Below are 21,808 nucleotides of genomic sequence, written 5' to 3'. Positions count from 1 at the left end.
CTTACTATATAGGTGCACTTTGTAGTTCTACAGTTACAGACTGTAGTCCATCTGTTTCTCTGCATACTTTGTTACCCTGTTCTTCAGTGGTCAGGACCCCCATGGACCCTCATAGAGCAGGTATTATTTGGGTGGTGGATCATTCTCAGCACTGCAGTAACACTGACATGGTGGTGGTGTGTTAGTGTGTGTTGCGCTGGTGCGAGTGGATCAGACACAGCAGTGCTGCTGGAGTTTTTAAACACCTCAGTGTCACTGCTGGACTGAGAATAGTCCACCAACCACCAATATAAATGTATAAATGGTTTCATGACATCTAAAGATGAATTTCAGAACCCGTCTCTGCTATAATGATGGGACAAAAATCAGAATATGAAAAGCACATAGACGTGACTTTGGAACTACAGCTTTGGCCAGTTATTTCAAGGCTGAGAAGTTCCACAGCAGTAATATATTTGCTTTATTTTTATCATTTTTTGACTTCATTTATTTCAAACATTGGGCCTCATTCACCAATATTTTCATTTTTCTTAAATGTGTTCTTGATTAACCCCAGACTTTAAAGCGATACCATGTTTTTGCATGTGTACATCATATACGCATGCAAACATCGATGCATGCGTCCACTGTGTATGACTGTAATGTGTGTGTGTCCAGTCTGGAGGTGAGTCTGCAGAAGCGCAGCGAGGGTCCGCTGTGGACTGAGCTGGTGCTGGGCGACAGGAAGGGGGAGTACATCATGAACGAGGAGCAGGCAGCACAACTCCACCAGAGACTCGCTCACCTCACTGCTGAAGAACTGGTTGGTGTGATGTTGTTTCCCTCTCGTTCTCTGCCTGTCTTCATCCTCATCCTCTCTCATCAGTCACTCCAGCCCAGAGCCCATCAGTAATCGTGCTCTACTGATTTAAACACAAGCTCTGTACAGATACACAGGTGGCATAGCCAGAATATTATGGTAGGGGGGACAGCTAGCAAGTATTAAAGTGCACAGACAAATAATCTATGTTGAATAATAAATTGTACAATATTTTGATGTATTATTGTTTTGCCCAAGAAACTACTAAAAATGGCATAGGAGGACCACTAAACCTCAACGCTCACTAACAATGAGAAGATCTGTGAATATATGCGATTATATAATTTGTAAACGCCCCCTTAACTCCCTATTTAAACCCCACCCTTTCCCTCACACCACCCTGCACGATGTCTCTATCTGTGTTACATACCAAACAGATGAGACCGAAAGAAAAATAAGCTTCTGCTGTAATTTTAATAATCAGAAAGATTCTGTCTGTCTCTCAACTTCACTCGCTCAGATTTGAGTCTTTATTCTCTAAACTCGCCTCGGTTTGGCATCAGTGAGCCAGAATTGCTGGTGCTTTAGCCTTCTAGGCTAACGTTTGCCTCTGGTGTTAACAGTGATATGAATTAAAAGTAGCTAAAGCTAACAGCTTCACACACAAAACACAGATTTACTCACTCAGAGTTGAGTCTTTATTCTCTGAACTTGTAAGTGAAGCTTCAGTGAGCCAAAATAAACCTGTGCTGTGGTGCGAAGCTGTAACATGCAAAGCTAGTGCAGTAGAATGCCACCTGCTAATAGAACAGCTCTGCACCAGCACTCTGATATACACTACCATTCAAAAGTGATTTTGAATAATAGTAATTACCAGAGAACTTGTAGAGAGGAGATTTACCACTCTATAATGTCTTCTGGGTTTCTCAAACGCTAGAGGGCGCTCCCGAGCGAGTACAAAATGAATGGGTTAAGATGGAGCATTTGAGCAAAATCGTAGTTTATAAATGCTGAAACATTTTTAATGTAAAAGAATAAAATCATATCCTGAACAATGAATAGCATAAAACATTTTAAACTGGAGTTATAGGAGTTTAAAACGACGCCTCATGTACGGTCATGTTGTCTCTGAGCGCAAACAGCCAATGAGCTGCTCCGCTCACCAGCCAGTCAGCTCTCAGTTGCAGTAATGCCAGCGTCCTGCTGCCCAAAACCCGTTTGCTGTAGAAAAAAGGAAACATACAGGTGAGTTTTCTTTGCTTTTTTAGTGAAATACATCCTTCTGCTCTCTAAAACTAAAGGAAAGTTCTGGGCGAGTGATTAGAAACTATTTTAACTTTTCGTTTTTAGTCGTTGAGCTCCATTTACTCCCATTCATTGAGGACTCGCTCGCTGGCGCCCTCTGCTGTTTTTGATCTAACGGGGGGGGGGAATAGGAAGTGGCCAGGCTCCTCATAAACTGGCTCTGCTATTTACTCACTCACTCATCATCTAAGCCGCTTGTCCTCCTGGGCCGTGGGGGTTGCTGGAGTCTATCCCAGTGCTCATTGGGCGGAAAGCAAGAAGCACCCTGGACAGGTCGCCAGTCCATCACAGGGCTAGTAGTAATTAACAAATAGATAATTTATTCAGGGATTACTTACATAGCGCAGATTAAAGTACTGTATAATAGACACTGAAAGGCATTGTTATATTCTCTCTTTCATATCTTTGGGAACAGCATGAGGATTAAATGATTAATAATATACTGTAATTATCCATTTATAGTAATTTCCTGTGAAGTTATCTGCCTCGTGATTTGATCAGCACTTTTTAAATATCAGCCATTCTGCATGTTCATTGGACATTTATGTCCACATAAAGTCTTCCACTGCTCCATTCATCATTCTGGACATGTGTAAAATTTCTTACAGGTTAATATTGGTTATTTGAAACAAAGGTCTCCAGCATTGCTGTCAAATGTAGTAGGCAGTCCTGTCTGTATCCTGTTTGTTTATACAATAATAATTTCTCCTGCACCTGTTTCTCTCTGGATTACTTTTCCTTTTAATGCTTCACCCCATGCGCTATATTGTCTTTTTAGAATCCTAACCCGGAGAAAGACAAGCCCCCGTGTAATGCTCAGGAGCTGGAGGAGTGCGATGGCTTTCCAGAGGACAGTTCGACACTAATGCGATTTGATGGAGCTACCCTGAAGCCCACCCATGTGGTAAGGCAACACATGTACCTCGCACACGCTTTGGTCAGTGAACTGGGCTCTGCTTAGTCCTCCAAGGCACTTAAAATACACTTGAATAAACCTTGGTTAAAGCTACTGGAAGAAAACAAAAACAGTTGTTAAAACTTTTCTAATAAAAAGATCCTGTGAACAGTTGTAAATGTGACATGATGAGCATTCACATCGGCTGACAAATATGAGGAATTCAATCTCATATTTGTTCTCTTGTTGCACCTTGACCCTCTCAGGCCTACATTATGGTCTTTCTGCCTTTGCTTACCTTTATGCTTTGCCTGATGATGGTGACATTGGATTGGATGCTGAACATTAAGTATTATATATCCTCAGATTCAGCACAATCTCAGCTAATGAGATGCATCCCATAGTAAAAAGTCAGCACTGCGACAGAAAACCTGCCAGAGTAAAAAAAAGTCATCATTAATGTCACCAATAAAGATGGTCAGTGAGCAAAGAGCAAACTTGAGCAAGCAGTGCAGCAGGACAAACTAACCAGATTTTCTTCAGATTAATCAGGGAAAGAAATACTCCCCATTCACAGACTGGTGCTTGTTTGTTATTACAAAATCTATAGCTTCACAGAAAAAAGCTACTTAAGCAATAGAACACAAAAGGGCGCATGTTATCGCAAAATAACATCACAGCTGTGATTTGGTCGTAGATCATCACAGCCATGATGTTATTGGTGATAACACACTCCTCGAGTGTTCTATTGCTTTTATACAACAGTTAAATAAATACAGTAATAAATTAATAAACTGGGCCGTGAACGCGGCGTTTAATATGTTTTAATGTTGGCAGTTCCTTCACCAAATTATAGTTCCTTAACAAGCAGCTTGTTGCTACGTCAGAGTAATGAGCTCCGCCCACTCGCTGCACAGCCGGCAGTTCGTTCTCCAGCTCCACACAGACCGACTGACAGTTTGGGAATTTAGTGTCGTCTCATCTTCAGAGTCTGACCAAATCGGCTGTCGGTCAAATGTGATCTTAAAAGTATCCATTTTCTGTTTGTGGCAAAGTAAGAAGTAAAAATGTTTAAACGGCTTGAGCGTCTCCTACAGCTGTCAAAGTCGTTGCTTAGCAACGGCATCTCAGCGGAGTGATACAGTGTTTGTGAAAAACCTGTGATGTTATGGCGAAATATCAGCACAGTTAGAACGCTTCTCAACCAATCAGCTCGCGTGGCCGGAACTACCTGTTGTATAAATCTCTATATTTCAAAGTACTGAGAAACAGTGATGCACTAAACCAGCAGGCACATGCCTTAATGAATATGAGTATGTAGTTGGCATGTCTTCCAAAGAGTGCAACATACAAGGTGGTGTCAATGCAAATAGATGGATTTGGCACCTGCAGTGTGATTTACTAAGACTGAAAATCATTCTGAGAATGGCGATTGCGTTTGTAAATGAATACTATTTCACACCAAATCACTCTGAATGATTTTGTTTACATCTAAACGGTTGAATGATTTAAAAAAATGTGCAAAATTGGTGGAGTTCCCCTTTAAGCTTCTTCAGTTTCACTCGTCAAATCCTGCTTTTTGGGATGTTTCTCTAGCTTCTGTAAATACCCTGCTGCGTACTTGGCGTCTTTTAGTTCTGCATTATGTGTACACAATACAAGGCTTGACCTATGAAGAAACTGAATATTAAATGTCACTTACAGACTCGAACTAGACTGTCAGAATGAAATAAGTGAGGCCGCAGATGATGAACAAAACCCCATACAACATAACAAGTATTTATGCCTTACTTTGGTTATGATGGCCTGCATAAATAAAAGGTTCAAAATGAATAGGCTGCGAGGCTGTGGTTTGTGACCGGCGGTTGACCCTTGTGATTAAATTACGCAGAAACTTTTGCATGGAAAAGCATGTCCAATAAATGCATTCTCATAAAAATGGGTTTCTTTGGCTATAAGATGTAGTGCATTTTTAAAATTTCATCCGTCTGCTGCCATCATTGTGTCCAAAGCTAGAACATGAATACATTTGGACTGTACAGCCAGAGAACCCGAGCACCTTGAGACTGCGATTGCGCAAATGAGACTTATCAGCCGTTTATTAATGTGTGTACATGTATGTTTTTTCGTGGTAGCCTCAACGCTGTTGACGTCATAGTGATTTATGCTCCTGACCCTTTCCGGGCAGCTGTAGCTGTGGTAATTGAAAGATTGCATTGACTTTTACTAAGAAATCCATTCTGAAGTTTCAGTGCCATGACTCATCTACATTTAAAGGAGATGTGTGTTTGCTGCGTCAAACCGAAATCAGTGACTTATAAGGAGAACCTCAGGATTTAAAGACCTTGCAGTGAGTGTTGGGCAGCCTTCACTTTGTAAGTGAAGATTCTCTGAGGAGCAGTTGGGAGAAATCTTGTGGAGGGGAATAAATTGAAGGGAACATATTTGTTATTGTTGTCAATAATTTCTCACTGTACAGTACTTCATTTATCAGGATATAAGATAATGCACTTGAATAAGAAAGGAGAAAGACAAAGGAAAATAAGTGAAGTTCCAAAAATGATTAAAAGCTACAGAGAAAATGGGCCTCCTAACAACCACCTGGAAGAGCTGGTAGACCCCAAAACTGCCCCCATCAGATAAACAGCACTTAAAGCTTTCATCTCTGAGAGAGAGGAGAAAATCAAGCTGCTTCAGATCTGAAAACATCCACAGGTGTTTCTGTCCATCCTTCCACTGTGAGAAGACGACTCAGCGCTGTGGGTCTGAAAGGATGTGTAGCTGTTAAAGAAGAACCTCACTGAGAAAAGGAGACGGACACATCAAACAAAGAAGCTGAACAGTGGACTGACCACCCAGACCTCAACATCACTGTTTACATACAATTTTTGCCAATCTGATTGAACACTTTCCGATTATAGATGAAGACTGAGGTGTTTATTCTCACTCTACTCAACGTCATGGAAAATCTCTGTTTACATGCTCACTACAAGTAATCAGATCCAAAATTACGTGCATGTATAGAGAACCACTTAGTGTAGACGTTACCATGACAACCAGCATCACGTGAGTCCAGTCAGAGTGAGATGAGCAGCAGTGAGCAGTGCTTGTGTTTTTAATTGCTTTAAAATGATGTCAGACTCAGGAAAATGTCCTTCACATGTCCTTATTAAAGAAGGCTGAGAGGAAGACGTCGTGTTCTGAGACACATAAGCTGGACGTCCGTCCCACCGCCGTCTTTTAAAGATCAGAGCATAAACTTTGTCTCCTCTGCAGACCAGTTTCTGCTCCGCCATGTTGAACGGTATAAACTTTCACTATGACGTGACGAACATGATCAGAACGGGCTTAAACTTTCCGATAGGGAATGTAATCAGATACAGGCGTTTACACGGATATTATTATTCTATTTAACAGATTATTTACAGGATTACCCACCTCGATCAGTCGGATAGAAATGCTATTCCGAATGGCCTCAATCAGACTAATCTGTTCCGATTGAGGTGTTTACCTGGACGCATTCCATTCCAATCGAGCTATTAGTTGGATTATTAACAGATTATCAGGATGCATGTAAACATGGCTACTGAATGTGATTGGGATTACTTGGATCATTAGAAGCTGAAAATGCAACCAGCTTATTGCTTATGTTAGAAGCACATACTGATCTACCGTGATGGAGAGTAACCAAGCCAATCAGATTAAGATTCCAGTGGTTTGTTTATTGAGAAAAACACGTCATGCTTTCTCCACCGGTTTTGCTTATGCTGCACACGTCGATTTGTCGTGCCATCCGGAGACATCTAATAGCAGATTGCTTGTTTCTGCTCAGTGTCTCTAGGTATTCAACTGAGAAAGAAATGTCCAGCATATTTTTGGTTTTCTTTGGAGTCAGCTGGACTGAAGGGCCAAAGTTCACGTTGGGCAGACGGAGCCACCAGGATGTTGCATTCCATGCTGTTTATTAATGTCAGGCTAATTCTCATGTTGGTTGCTCATTTGACGTCATTCTTCTCTATTTTTGAGCTTATAATAGACGTTTTATTTTCTTGCTGTTATCGGTCTACCTTTCCAGAGAGCCGTGGTGCTTTTCTGTCTCCGCATGTTTCTATACTTACTCTTAATGCACCTTTTGTGTGCAGCATGTCTCTCGGAGCACCAGGTGCTCCATTTACACAGGAAGAAGAAGAACCCTCCCTGATTCGTGCTTCTTTCTTTCTTCCCATCGACAATATCAACTCTCCATCTTGCTAAATCACTTGCTTTGATGCTGACCTTTCTCTGAGTGCGCTCACTCCCTGAAGAAGCCTCGCGCTTGGCGTTGCCGAAAAGGCTGCCCCCGAGACTTCCAATTGCACGTTTGTGTGCCCCAGCTGGATATGGGACCAGAGCCGAAAGGTCTTCAGGTGCTCCTTCAGCGCGGCGTATCTCCTCTGACTCACACCTGACCTCTCGAATCGAGCTAAGGCAGCTACTGGTTCGGGAAAGAGCTTTGACATTTACTGTAGATCCTCTCGAATCACGTATTAAAAGCTTCCAGCCGAGGAGTTTCAGACGAGGTGAAGGATGTTTCATTAAACGCTGATTGCATTTCTCCAGCGTATTACCAAGAGGAATGACTCTATATGCCTCTCCTATTAACGAGTGACTTGTGAAGTGGTTGGTTATTATCTAGAAGAGCACCGTCCTGCCTCGTGACGGAAATAAGATCGCTCTAAGACAATATGCAGATCCTGAACATTCTGTGCCATTTTCGTCCTGCAGGTTTAGGCCCTGTGTTTGGTAATTAAACCTTGTTAGCTTATGAGTTCTTCTCCAAGGTGTTGGAAAAAGCTTTTGAATATAATGAAGCCGGTACTGTTTTTTTAGTTATTTAGAGACGTGTTTCATTATCAGCCCTCTTGTTCTTTCCTGACTTTGCCTGGAGTTGACACCACTTGGAAAAGTCAGCCTCATCCACGCCTCTCGGTACAAAGCTGGACACTCTCTGCAGTTTCTACATAATTATGCTATGGGCAGAAGTTGCCCTTATTTGCTGGCCTGAAGCTGTACTCTGTTTCTTTTTTTCCACCTGGTATATTGTGTTATGTGAGGGTAGGGAGAAAGCATAACTAAGCCCACCTCTTGGTAGATCTGGTCCAGATCTGGTTCATTTTCCCTTCATTTATCCCTGGTTTCTCTAACCGTTACTTTAAAAGCTAGATCAGGTTCTTGTTTTTCTGTCGTGAGGGCGCCCACACTGGACGATAAGACAATGAGAGGGTGTAATACACATTTTCAGCTACAAAAAAAAAAGGTCAAAATCCCAGAGCCCCCATTATCACATGATACAGACAAAGGCTGCAACAAACAACTATTTTAATAGTCGAATAATCTAGCGATTATTGAAGAGAATAAACAATTATTCGGAATATGAATTGCTCACTTACCAAATAACCCTTAGGTCCAAAACATACTTTGCGCAAGGACGTGAACGCAAATGACAGCGCTCGGCCAACGCACTGCAAACGCTCGGTCCTTCTGTACAAACTTGTTCTTAGTTGTTGTGGAGGTTAAAACACTTAGTACTGAAGGGGGCGATAGAGTTCAAATCAGAGAGGGATCTACTGTTATTCCAATAGCCTCAACAGCTAAACGTGGACAGTAGAGGAGAGTGAGCTGCTTTACCTCTTCTCTTGGTTTGGAAATGCAATAATTAATCATATTTTTATGCCGTTTTTGCGTGAGACTCAACTGCTCGTCTGCTATGGCAGTTGAGAAAACACGCTGGTGGTACAAGGCCGTGAAGTCAGGCTTGGCTAAAGTTACAGCGCCCCTTGCTGTGATGCTCAGAATGCAGCTTGCGCTTGCGTTGCGTTATGAAATGCGTCGTGACACATTTTTGAACGCAACTACGTGTGAAACCCCCTCAGTGTAGCTCGAGGCGTTTGCATTCGCGTCCTTGCGTGAAGTTTCGGGCCTTATGTAGCTGTCAGCTTTTGAATTTAGCTTGAGCTTGTTTTATGCATTTGCTAACAGTGAATAACCTTTTTAAAAATTCACTGTTTTACTGAACTGTAAATTAAAAATTATTAAAAAATGCGCTCTTTTACTGAACTGTAAATTCCTGATAATACAAAAGATAAATAAAACTCCAAAATCTTTTTCCTGTCAAAATTTAAAACCAAGAATGTGCAAAGTAGCAGCAACAGTTTTCCCTTAATCTTATTTTTAGTACATTTAAAAATAAAATCTTTCTGAATTAAAATTTACATTTAAACAGTGCAGTCTGTGCTTTGTACATTCTGCTGTCTGTCTACACTCTGCAGAAACTTTATTGAAATGGAGGAAAGTCAGCATCTCTGCATGCTCTTGTGAGAGACTCGCTGTCCTCTGAGAGCAGATATTCCCTCCCTGCTGCAGAGAAGACGCGCTCTGATGGAGCGGAGGGGAAAGCGGCGAATGTTTGTGGCAAACTTCTCTATGAACAGTTAAATTTGAATGATTTTGTGTAAACATTTCATTTTAACGAAAAACCTTTGTTCCCTTTCAGTTCATGGAGAACTACCTCCTGAAACTGTTCGCGAGTCGTGGTAAACGTTCGTGGAAAACAGAAAACCGCTTGCAAACGTTCTCCTTTGTTCGCCCAATTTGAACGCACTGTTGGCCTCAACGACAAGACAGCAGTGAATTGTTTAAAACTGTAAGCGTCTATTTTACACTAATGTACTCGTGAATGTTTTGAGTTGTAATAATCAAACATGTTAGGAAAATATCAGAGAGTGTCTGATCACTGTAGAGCTCAATCGGAAAGCTAAAGAGAGACTCGTTTCGCCTCTCGCACCACCAGATCATCTGTGCTGTCGATCGCTTCTGATGGAGCTCCAGGCCTGGGGTCAGATGTCGGAAGGGGCGAAGTGGGATTAAAATCCGGCAGAATGTCTTGTAGTGTAGCCCCAGCTTTACAGTCAAGTCGATAAACATTTGGACATTGACAGAATTCTTGTGATTTTTGCTGTCTGCCGCAGCATATTAGAGTTATTAAATTAGTAAATTAGCAGAGTTTAAATAAGTGTAAATTAACTAATGAACATGAGCTCAAAGTGATGAGCTCAGACTTTCAGCTTTTATTTAAAGGCTTTTACATCCAAATCCGGTTAACAGTATAGGAATTACAACAATTTTCATACATATACTCCCCTCTCCGTTTGGGGAACGTGGATATACTAGAGCAGGGGTCTTTAATTAAAATTCAATAAGGTCCAGTTAGAGAAAATTTCCTCAAGCAAAGGTCCGAAACCTCATAATGTCTAACTTGTATTATGACTCAGTGCCGTATACTGTTTACTGAAGTAGCCTAGTAGGTATATCAACATCTTCAACAACTGAATGTAAAATCAAATAAAGTACAATTCAGTCATATTTCAACAACATTTATCGTCAGTTTTCTGTTTTTAGAGCACGACATGTGAAATAACTTGCCTCTGACTCACTTTCCTCTCTGACTGCTGTTTCTCGCCTCGTCCCTCCCCTGTGTGTGTGTCACTCACTCAAGTCTCATCGTAATGCACAGATCTGATTGGCTGAGTAGCGTCACGTGTCATATTTACAACGTATGCGATTGGTCTGTGAGTCTCCCGGCCGCTAAAGCTACCGCAAAGGCTAGAAAAGTTATAGGACCCTGTCGAAATCAAATAATTCTCCATAGTTTATCGGTTACAGGTCTAGGTCCGCATAGGACAGTGTCTGGGTCCGGACTCGGACTGCGGTCCGCCTATTAGTGACCTCTGTACTAGAGTATCTTTTTGTTCTAATGAGGAATCATGACATAAAATGAACAAACAGGCTGGTTCCTCATCAGTAAATGAGTAAGACAAGGCCTGTTTTCACCATACTTGTTGAAATTTTATGCTGAGCATATAAAAAGAGAAGCAGGGCTGGATTTAGGATTGAAATGCACATGATACAATACTCATAGCAGTAAATCAGGAAGACCTGAAGGCCAGAACTTCAGCTCAGGATGAAGAAAACAAAGGTTTTTCTTCACCGCTGCTGTTGTTGGTGAAGATGTAGAAGCAGTGGACAGCATTTCACTACTGCCTCAAGCCTCATCTCTCACTCAAATCCCAAACTGAAGCTCTTATTTTTGACATCTTGTATGAAGAACCAAGTCATTTGGACATTAAACAGTTATGTTTGGAACAGAAGTAGAAAGTTAGAAGTTGAAGTAAAAGAGGAAGAGGACAGCCAGCAACAAGATGCATAGAGACAATCGCGTGAAAACGATATTAAGAAGCCTGAAGACTCAAACAGAACCATCCATCTATATGGTCACGAGTGCGAGACAAGAGTCAGAATCCACTTAACTGCACTTAATATTCTATGCTGCTGGAAAGTGTAGCGCAATAAACAGTTTTCGGAAATTGCTGTACAGTTGAGATTCATTGGAGGCAGGATGTGGATCTGCGCTTAACGTGTTAACTGTTCCTGTTAACTGTAACGCGGTAAGACGTTGTTTGGCTTGCCTTGCTGTCATGCAACCGTTGATGATTAGCCATTATTTCTTTCCCAGTTTGTTACACACATCCGAGCTCCTGCCGGGCTTGAACATTGTTAGGTGGCAGTTCAGAATGGAAGTGTTGACAGCTTGGATTCACACCACCGTTTGAATCCGAGTGGGAAAGCAGTCATGGAGATGTCAGTCATCCCTAGAGTGGCATTTTATTCAGCTTATTTTTTTCAGGCTCTGCTTGTATGAGAGTGATGCTAATCTGGGCTGATGTCAAGGTGGCCAAAATTGTCCTGACAAACTGCCAAAACTGCCAGTTACATCGCCGCTCTGTCTGTTGTGAGTCCTGTCATGCTGTCATTTGGATGGGGACTGTTGGAATGTGTTTATATACTTAAATGGGTCTCTCCCTTTTCCGTGTCCTTTTCTGTTGGCATGGTGGAAAGATGGCTGTAAAATAGGGCTGCAAAAGATGGATATTTTGATAATTGATTATTAGTGTGAATGAATCGACTAATAATCCGTTAATCGGTTTAAATGTGGCCTGTATGAAATGCTTCACTATGTTGGTTTGGCATTTCACCAAGAGCTAATTAGCCACCATGGACCAAAATATGTGGTGTGTTGTTTAAGCCCATCATTTTAAGCTACGGTGAGTAACACATAATAACACAAATAAGTGATATAATAATAAATATGCAGATTAATGTTACAGTTCTTCAGGCTGCAGCGTCATTTAACCAGTTTAACATTTTAACGTACTACTTCACTAGACGAGCTCTGTGTGATCAGCTTTCCAGGATGAGCAGATGGCATTTTTTTCAGGTGAAAACTTTGTAGTTGTATTTAAGCTAATTAAGCAGCTGTGTGTAGTTAGCTCGCTAATGTATGTAGTGCTGTGACAGGATGATATCAACTGATATGAATTAGAATATTTCCAGTAAGCATTTATTTGTAAAAAAAAAAAAAATTAAACAAATAAATAATACACTGGGATTGTTCTATTTGAGTGTGTTAGCATAATAATTATTAACAGTTACCGTACAATGCCTAGTTTATCTAATCAATCCTTCATTAAATTAAATCAGGTGCTGATGGAGTTGAACAAAAACATTTTTCTTTTGTTTTACTGTATTTATGTTAATTTATATTTATTGTTAAATACACTTAATGCTGAGATAAAGACTTTTAAATCTTTTTCATACACCTTTTGCACAGGACTACACAGAAAATGCAGCGAGTCATTTAAAAGTCTGTCTTTGTCTGTTTAAAAGTCTGTTTAAAAGCGAGTCCACTTCGTCATTTAAAGATTATTTGAGTTGCAAGTCATCTAAATTCCTGTGTCATTTATAGGCGAGTCCAAGTCAAGTCCTGAGTCATTTAAAGGCGAATCAGAGTCAAGTCCTGAATCATTTAAATATAAGTCAGAGACAAGTCCTGAGTCATTTAAAGGTGAATCCGAGTCAAGTGCTGAGTCATTTAAAGGCGATTCAGAGTCAAGTCCTGAGTCATTTAAAGGCGAGTTCGAGTCAAAGCCTGAGTCATTTAAAGGTGAGTCCGAGTCAAGGCCTGAATCATTTAAACGCGAGTCCGAGTCAAGTCCTGAGTCATTTAAAGGCGAGTCCGAGTCAAGTCCTGAGTCGTTTAAAGGCGAGTTCGAGTCAAGTCCTGAGTCATTTAAAGGCGAGTTCGAGTCAAGTCCTGAGCCGTTCAAAGGTGAGTTCGACTCAAGTCCTGAGTCGTTTAAAGGCGAGTTCGAGTCCAGTCCTGAGTCATTTAAAGGCGAGTCTGAGTCTAGTCCTGAGTCATTTAAAGGCGAGTTTGAGTCAAGTCCTGAGTCGTTTAAAGGCAACTTCGAGTCAAGTCCTGAATCATTTAAAGGCGAGTCTGAGTCAAGTCCTGACCCATTTAAAGGTGAGTCCGACTCAAGTCCTGAGTCGTTTAAAGGTGAGTCCGACTCAAGTCCTGAGTCGTTTAAAGGCGAGTTCGAGTCAAGTCCTGAGTCGTTTAAAGGCGAGTCCGAGTCAAGTCCTGAGTCGTTTAAAGACACACAATATAGAAAACGTTCAGTAATGATTACTACCTTTACTATACTGTTATAACAGTGTAATACTGGAAATGAGGAGAATTTGCATGGTGAAATATTCTCATAAGACAGTGTGTTGATCTGAGTGGATCTTTATCCAGTGCATTTTAATGTGTTTTACCTTGATTTGTCCTGGAAAGACCTGTTTTAAAGGCTTTATGTTCCTGTATCACCAGGTGAACCTCGGTAGCCATCAGTACCTGTTCACTGTGGACATAAACCCGTCTGAAATGCCGGCGTTCTGTCTCCGGCACGATGTGGACGCCCTGCTGTGGCAGCCGCGACCCGAGCAGCCCAATGACATGTGGGAACACATAGCAACCTTCAACGCACTAGGTGAGTCACAATCTCTGTGTACTGCTGACTCCCGCATACCTGCTGCTGCTTTAAATGTAGAAAAGTCAGGGGATCTGAATCGCAGCTCTTGTGGATTTTACCCAGCGGCAAGTCAAAAACAAAACGGTGACTCATGAACCTGGCCATTAAATGCAGCATGCCATCATGACGTACAGCAATCATGAATAGACATTATTTATCCTATTTTTATCTCTGTTAGAACACAGTGCATTGTACTAGCCACAGATTTTCACAAGTCGCTTTGTGCGAGTCTGAGTCGAGTCTCGAGCTTTTAGTAGAAAATTTTAGTTTAGTCTTGTTATTAGCTGCATTGTACAAAAGCAAACCCTACTAAAACCCTGTCAGGTTTAATACAGCCTTAAATACAAACTTTTCATTAGAGAAAAAAACCTGCAGAACAGAACTGAAGCTCTACACACAGTAAATGTGGTGTTTAAAGAACAGAAACAAAACCTGAAACTGTAGGTTAGTCTGTAGTTTGCATAGCAACTATACAAGTCATAGTCCAAGTCGAGACACGAGTTGTTTAAAGGTGAATCTCAGTTGAGTTGCGAGTTGAATCGCGGATAATATAATTATAAGCCTGAGTTGAGTCGCAAGTCATTTAAAGGAGAGTCTGAGTCAAATCTCAAGTCATTGAAAGGCGAGTCCGAGTCAAATCACAAGTCTCAGCATGTGCTGGGTCGAAATGAACCCTTTTCAGGATTCAGTGTCTCTAAAATACCATTGATGAAATGAATGTGTAAAAATGTGATTGAAAAAAAATGGCAATTGAGAATGCAGCAGTTTGGAGAAACAGAGTGAGATAAAGTTTATTACTTTGGTAAGGCTTCACACACACACACACACACACACACACACGCGCGCGCACACGCGCACACACACACACACACACACACACACACACACAGACTTCATGGCTCCATCTTTTGTGAAGGCCCACATTTCTCTCTGTGTATTTTAATCTGCTGCCACCATTATGGCTAAAAGGAGACTTGCAGTCTGTGAAATCCCTGAAATGATTAATCAAGAAAATGGCTGTGATTTACAAGATGCTGATGGTGAAATAGAAGAAAAGGCATCTGAAACAGAGAACAATGCTGAAATCAGTTCAGAGCATGAAGAATTATCCTCTGATGAGGGAACTGATGTGTAGCAAAATTCTTGATGTCAAAAAATGCACAAATAGCGTGGCCCTCATCCCCCTCTGAAACTCTTGGTAGAATGGCACCTTAAAATATAATCAGGTTGACCACAAGAGTAGCTTTACACCCAGTATATCAGTTTAAAAACCAATAAAACGCTGTAAAATGTGTTTCCTAATGAAAACGAATGTAATATATTAAGGCAAATAAGGTAATTGTGAGCAATAAAATATTTTAAAGTCTGATTTGTTGATGGGTTAAGTAGATGGCAAGTAGGCTTGAATAAAATAAACCAACATATGCTGTTGGACTGTTTAGAGGCGATTTAGCCATATAGGGTGAAAATTGACTCACAAACATCAGTCATGTAACAGATTCGAGAACATAATAGGAGTTGAGTCCAGTTCATATTGCAGTTCTGTTAAAAGTGAGTCAGATTCGAGTTGAGAGTCGTTTAAAGGGGAGTCTGGTTTGAGTTAAGTCAACGTGCATCTTGGTCTGAAGCTGGGCTGAACTTTTGTCAGGTGTACTTAGGCTCGGGTCAGGTTGCAGACCTCTAGTACGAGTCGCTGACTCAAGTCCCATCTCTGGAATGAACTCATCAGAATAAGAACGTCCTGCTCTCTGCTGTTGATCCTCGCTGCTCCTGCTCTCGCTGTCCTGGGTCTAAGGTGGGATGTATCAGTTGTACCCATGTTGTAACTGGAGTGGAATCCCATGAAGTATAAATGCTGCTTAGTGTGTAATTTTGGGTGAAGTCTTCTTCATCTTTAGTGTCTTTCAGAGAAAATTAACCAGCTTAATTTCCTTTTGCTGGCTGACAGTGTTGCTAAATAAAGGCAACAAAGATGAGTTCTAGCTGCCGGCTTCCCCCTTCACAATGTGACTAATTACCGTTTCCCTTCTGCTCAAACGCTTTCATTCCAGACTTTCAATACATTTTAGTTTTCCAGTAACTCTTAATGAGTTTGATTTGCAAGGCTGCATTTGCTATTCTGAGTTTGAGTTATTTAAGGTATTTTAAGTTAGAGCAGCATTTTTGGCCAAAAAAGGTCAAGAATCAAAGCAGGAAGATCATCCCATCCATGTATACCATACGCAGTGAAAGGAAATGATGTTCTTGCAGAGCCTTGTAACGTATAAGGCAGTGCTAATTTTACTAAACTTTTACTACAACAAAGTGGGATGTATAAGAATGTGAGTACTAAGCAACATTAATGACCTGAGTGAATTAACCATGTAAATTACATGAAAATACTTTATATGACTACATTTATATGAATACAAAAATATCAGTCAATTAAAATTCGCCCCTTCAGTGAATCAGCAGTGATTAGTTGTTTAGTTTTGAATTCAGTAAGTAATGGATTCTGGTCACATCCATTTATAAATGGATCCTTATACTGAGTCGGAGTTCGAAACATGTACATTAGCATTCAAAAGTTTGGAATCACTCTTTTCATTATTGTAAAACCAATCTTGCTGCAGAGAAATGCATAAAATGATTTTAATGTGCTCATAAGGTAAGATAATCCTTTATTAGTCCCACAGCGGGGAAATTCACAGTGCTGCAGCAGCAAAGAAATAGCAAGGCACTCAAGTGATTAGTAGGACTCTAGGCAGCTATAAATAAAAATGAAGAAATGTTGAGTGTATCCACAATAACAAACAGAAGATTGTAAAATGACCGTGAAAGCAGTATAGAATCGAGAATTAAACTAACATAAAATGTATCATACACTATATGGACAGACATTTTGGGACCACCTACACCTCACACCTACATGGGCGTTTATGACACCCCATTCTAAATCCATAGGCATTAATATGGAGTTGGTCCCCCTTTGCAGCTGTAACAGCTTCCACTCTTCTGGGAAGCTTCTACAAGATGTTAGAGTGTCTGTGGGAATTTCTGCCCATTCATCCAGAAGAGCATTTGTGAGGTCAGACACTGATGTTGGACGAGAGGGTCTGGCTTGCAATCTCCGTTCTAGTTCATCCCAAAGGTGTTCTATCGGGTTGAGGTCAGGGATCTGTGAGGGTCAGTCAAGTTCTTTCACACCAAACTCACCCAGCCATGACTTTATGGAGCTGCTTTGTGCACTGGGGCTCAGTCATGCTGGAACAGAAAAGGTTCTTCCCCAAACTGTTTCCACAAAGGAAGCATATAATTGTCCAAAATGTCTTGGTGCTGAAGCATTAAGGTTCCCTTCACTGGAACTAAGGGTTCTAGACCAACCCCTGAAAAACAACCCCATAGCATCATCCCTCCTCCACCAAACTTTACAGCTGGCACAGTGCAGTCAGGCAGGTAACGTTCTTCTGGCATTCGCCAAACCCAGACTCGTCCATCAGACTGACGGATAGAGAAGCTGATTCATCACTCCACAGTTTCCACTGAGTCCAGTGGCGGCGCTTTACACCTCTCCATCTGACGACTGGCGTTGTGCTTGGTAATGTAAGGCCTGCATGCAGCTGCTCAGCCATGGAAACCCTGCCATAAAGCTCCTGGTGCAGTTTTTGTGCTGATGTTGATGTCAGAGGAGGTTTAAACTCTGCAGTTATTGATCAGCAGAGCGTTGAAGACTTTTATGCTCTATGCTCCTCAGCACTCGGTGACCCGCTCTGTAACTTTACATGGTCTTACACTTTGTGGCTGAGTTGCTGTGGTTTCTCAACGCCTACACTTTTCAATAATACCACACACAGTTGTCGTGGACTGTCTAGAAGGAAAGAAATTTTGTGACATGACTTGTTGCAACGGTGGCTATTACAGTACCACACTTGAATTCAGTGAACTCTTCAGAACAACCCATTCTTTCACAAATGTCTGTAAAGGCAGACTGCATGGCTAGCTGCTTGATTTTGTACACCTTTGGCAATGAGACTGAACGAAACACCTGAATTCAATGATTAAGATTCGAATACTTTTGTCCTAATAGTGTAGTTATAGCTCAGGACAGATAAAAAAAAAAGAAGAGAAAGATTGTAGTATGTTATATATACTTTTATTCACTTCTTGATGACCGCATTCTTGAAGTATGGAACGTAAACATCTTTTAGCCTACAGTTTGTAATATATTTGATTCCAAGTCCAAATGTTTCAATGTCAGTGTATGTTTTAATGAGGTCGTTTTAAAGGCCTTCTAGTTTATCTTTCTCCATTAAAGTATTTTGAATTTTTTTAAAGGCTATGCGTGGTTTATTATTGTCCACGGTTGTTATGTCTTGATTAATGTCATGAAAATATTTAGTAGATTAATATTACCAATGTTATCAATAGTGGCAACCCTAATATGACTCCATGACCTTTACTAGAGCATCAAAGTTTTAGGAGCATCAAAGTTTTACTGAATTTGCATGTGTTGTCAACAAACATTGGGAATGATTAGTGATTAATAGCTGTGTCCACTCATTGTGCTGCCTTTCTCTCCCTCCTTGTCCAGGTTATGTTCAGGCTTCGAAGCGGGATAAAAAGTTTGCGACCTGCGCCCCCAACTTCTCCTACGCCGCGCTGGCCGAGTGCCTGAGGAGAGTCTTTATCTACCGGCAGCCGTCTCCAGTGGACACGGTGCTCTTCAACCGCAAACAGGGACGGCAGATCGGCCAGGTTGCCAAGCAACAGGTAGCCAGCTTGGAGTCCAGCGACCCTGTGCTGGGCTTCAGGGCCACTAATGAGAGACTGTTCGTTTTAACCCGCAACAACCTCTTTATACTCAAGGTGAATAATTAGATCTGCTATTCAGGAGTTCCACAGGAGGTGCTCCAACTGTCTTTTCTGAGACTGTACTTTTCAGAGGCTGCAGTGGAGAAAAAAGACCTAAAGTGATGATGATGGATTTCAGCATTGCTCATGCAGTCTGGATGCTTTTGTTCGATTGCTCACAGACGTCAGCAGCCCTTATATGAGGGTCCTGTTTGCAGAGGCAGGAGATGAGTTTGTACTATGTGTGTATTTGTCATGTTATCCATTATGAAAAAGCTTTATCTACATTCCTCCCTGCAAGGCTGCACACTGTTTTACAACTGTTTGTTACGCTGCAGAAATAAAGTAAAAGTAAAGAACTTACTTGGCTGGAACACATTAATGTCTAATCCAAAATGTCCCAGTTTTCATGTGTTTAGTTGTGGTTGAATAAGGCTCTGTTTATAATTGGCTATAAAGTGCATCCCATATCTGAATTTTACCCAAACGCGCATTTGAAAATCAAGTGCAACCCCATTTGTGTTAGTAGTGTGTTTAGATCTAGCTGTCCTGATACAGGTGTCAGGCAGGCGTTGACCCTTATTGGCCTAATTTGTGTAGAAACTACCACAGATTCATCTTACGGCATCCGATTCATGAAGTGGGCATACAGCATCAAAAGGAGTAGAGATTTCAATGCAAGCCGTTCTCGTGAAACCATTTCAATGTCCGTAAATATTTGAGTGTCAGTCATCATGCAAATAAAAATGTATTCATATAATTTAGATCACTTGGAGCTCTCTAAGGTACACCAAAGTACACAAGTTCAATTGTTTATTTTTCATTCAATTTACTTTCATTACTGCCGCGCACCCACATAGATATCGCTGTTGTCGGAAGAAAACCTTGTATCTCCGAAATGATAACTTCACAGGAGAAGGAAAAAACCTACTTTACTTTTAATGTAAGTCAATGGAACCAGACATCTTTACAAGTCATTTTGGGTTGTTTCTTTTGGTCAATTCTTCATGAAATGTACACACAATGTAAAGGGCAACAGGTATTTTCAAATTACGTCAAAACTAAAAAACAACAAAAATGGAGATATGAGGTTTTCTTCTGACAGCAGTGATATGGATCATGGTACTTAATTAGTTCAAACTGAGGTCCCAAGTCAAAAACCTAAACATTAATGGACATAATAATAAGCTAAATCTGTACAAAACCATCATTTATAGGGTTTCAGTTGCAAAATAGTGTATGTCTCAAACCATAACCCTTTAATTTACACAAAAGATCTTTTTGGCTCGTTTGAAAAACAATCCCATATCATTATCCCTCCTCAACCAAACTTTACAGCTGGCACAGTGCAGTCAGGCAGGTAACGTTCTCCTGGGATTCGCCAAACCCAGACTCGTCCATCAGCCTGACAGTGTGATTCATCACTCAACAGACATTCTGCACAGACCCATTACTTTTAAAGTGAAGTTGAAAGACTTTTAAATTAAAAAACGTCAAAAATGCTGTCCCATGTCTTCATGTCACTACCAAAACACAAAAAAAATTGTTTGTAGGCGGGGCCTTATTTCAGCCACACCCTCACTTTACAGAGCAGGAAGTAAGACCGCATCCCTGACCACATGGTGAGCAGTTGGATCCCATTGTTTTGAAGTAAATGTGTCCCGAAGTCTGAAAAACAGTGTGGGACATAGAATTGTCACTACAGAAACACAATTTTTTACAATTAAGTAAACTTTTTTGTGTTTTACAAAAAATATGATGATTTTCTGTGTACAGCTGTTCAGAGCTGTGTTTGCTGGTCATGTACTGGCTGCGTTTTTGAGTTCTGCTCAAAATGAGCTAAAAGTGTCAGTAGTGAAATATCTTGTAAAGTTTCGGCAGTGTTATGATTGTTTTGGTAGTAACAAAATGGAATATTCAGTCATTTATTTTAATAAACATATTAGGATTTTAGTCTAAAGTCCAAATCAGTTAAAAGTCCCAAATGTGTTTTCAACTCTGAACCAATTCGGCTGAGTGACTCATAATTTGCTATTTTTGATTAGAAAAAATGTGTTTGTGTTACTTTAACGAAAAGAACAAAATTTTATGTGGCACAAGTTTTTTTAAAAAAAAAAAGGAATCAGGACTAATTAAATTGTCAGATGATGCCATTTGGAATAGTCTGCCAACAGAAACTGACCAGTGATGATGGGACAGAGGACGGCACAACTCGTTAACCAGAAATTCAGTGTGTCCCAATTCAGGGGCTGCATCTTTTGGAGGCTGCATTTGAAGGCCGATTGCGTCACAGTGGCGCGACTAGGCCGTCCCATCTCAAAGCCTCCTTCATATGTGGCCGAGAAATGTGTCCTTCTTTTCCATGGCAATGAAGGATCCAACGGGTGGAACCTTCGGCAGCCAACATATCCCGAGGTTCATTGCCTACCGGCGAGGGTTCGAGAACATGGCGCCATCAACAGAGAAGCGAACGGCGGCTGAAGAGACACTTTTAAATATAAGTAGAAAGTAGTTGAGGCGAATGGCAAACGATACAAATGTAACGTAAAACAACTAAAATCAAAGTTTCTGGCTCCATCTTTAAAAAACTTTAAAATAGTTTGACAAGAATGGTGTTTTGTGGCGCAACAGTAAGGGTGGGAACAGTGGTGCTGTGACGCAAACAGAAAATCCGCCGTACCGTCTCATTTCGGTTCAGCCTTTGCAGGTCTAAGCAGCCCCTGAATTGAGACACACTCATTGTATTATTTTTATTTGTTTAGGCCTTAAAATGGTATTAGAAAACATTACATTTGAATTAAAAAATTGCGCAGCAGCTCTGACTGCACCATATCTCAGTAAATTGCACTTGTCATTGTCGTTGAGGCTGTCTGTGATATTGTTTATCTAACTTCTGGACATTACGAATGTTCTTTCGTATCCTCAGCTGAAAGGAATGTTCACCCTGCTGTCTTACCTGCTGTGGAAGCCTCATTTAGTTTGAGGCAGATTTAATCACTGCCTTCAGCTGAACAGTTGAATTAGCGT

General features: G+C 40.9%; 1 protein-coding gene across 1 annotated transcript in view; it reads left to right on the top strand.

Moving 5' to 3' along the window:
* The window catches only part of nudcd1 (NudC domain containing 1), a 55,091-nt gene extending 35,947 nt beyond the window's left edge, over positions 1-19,144 (top strand). Inside the window, exons 7-10 of the mRNA XM_036567659.1 lie at positions 658-802; positions 2,883-3,008; positions 13,750-13,909; positions 18,522-19,144. Coding sequence (XP_036423552.1) covers positions 658-802; positions 2,883-3,008; positions 13,750-13,909; positions 18,522-18,808 — 718 coding nt within the window. The 3' untranslated portion in view covers positions 18,809-19,144. The remainder of the gene's footprint in view (positions 1-657; positions 803-2,882; positions 3,009-13,749; positions 13,910-18,521) is intronic.
* Positions 19,145-21,808: the final 2,664 nt, after the last annotated feature.

The sequence above is a fragment of the Colossoma macropomum genome, unplaced genomic scaffold (genome assembly GCF_904425465.1).
Source record: "Colossoma macropomum unplaced genomic scaffold, Colossoma_macropomum, whole genome shotgun sequence".
NCBI classification, from domain to species: domain Eukaryota; kingdom Metazoa; phylum Chordata; class Actinopteri; order Characiformes; family Serrasalmidae; genus Colossoma; species Colossoma macropomum.
Note: the sequence above shows the minus strand (reverse complement) of the source record. Positions and strands in the feature narration are given on the sequence as shown.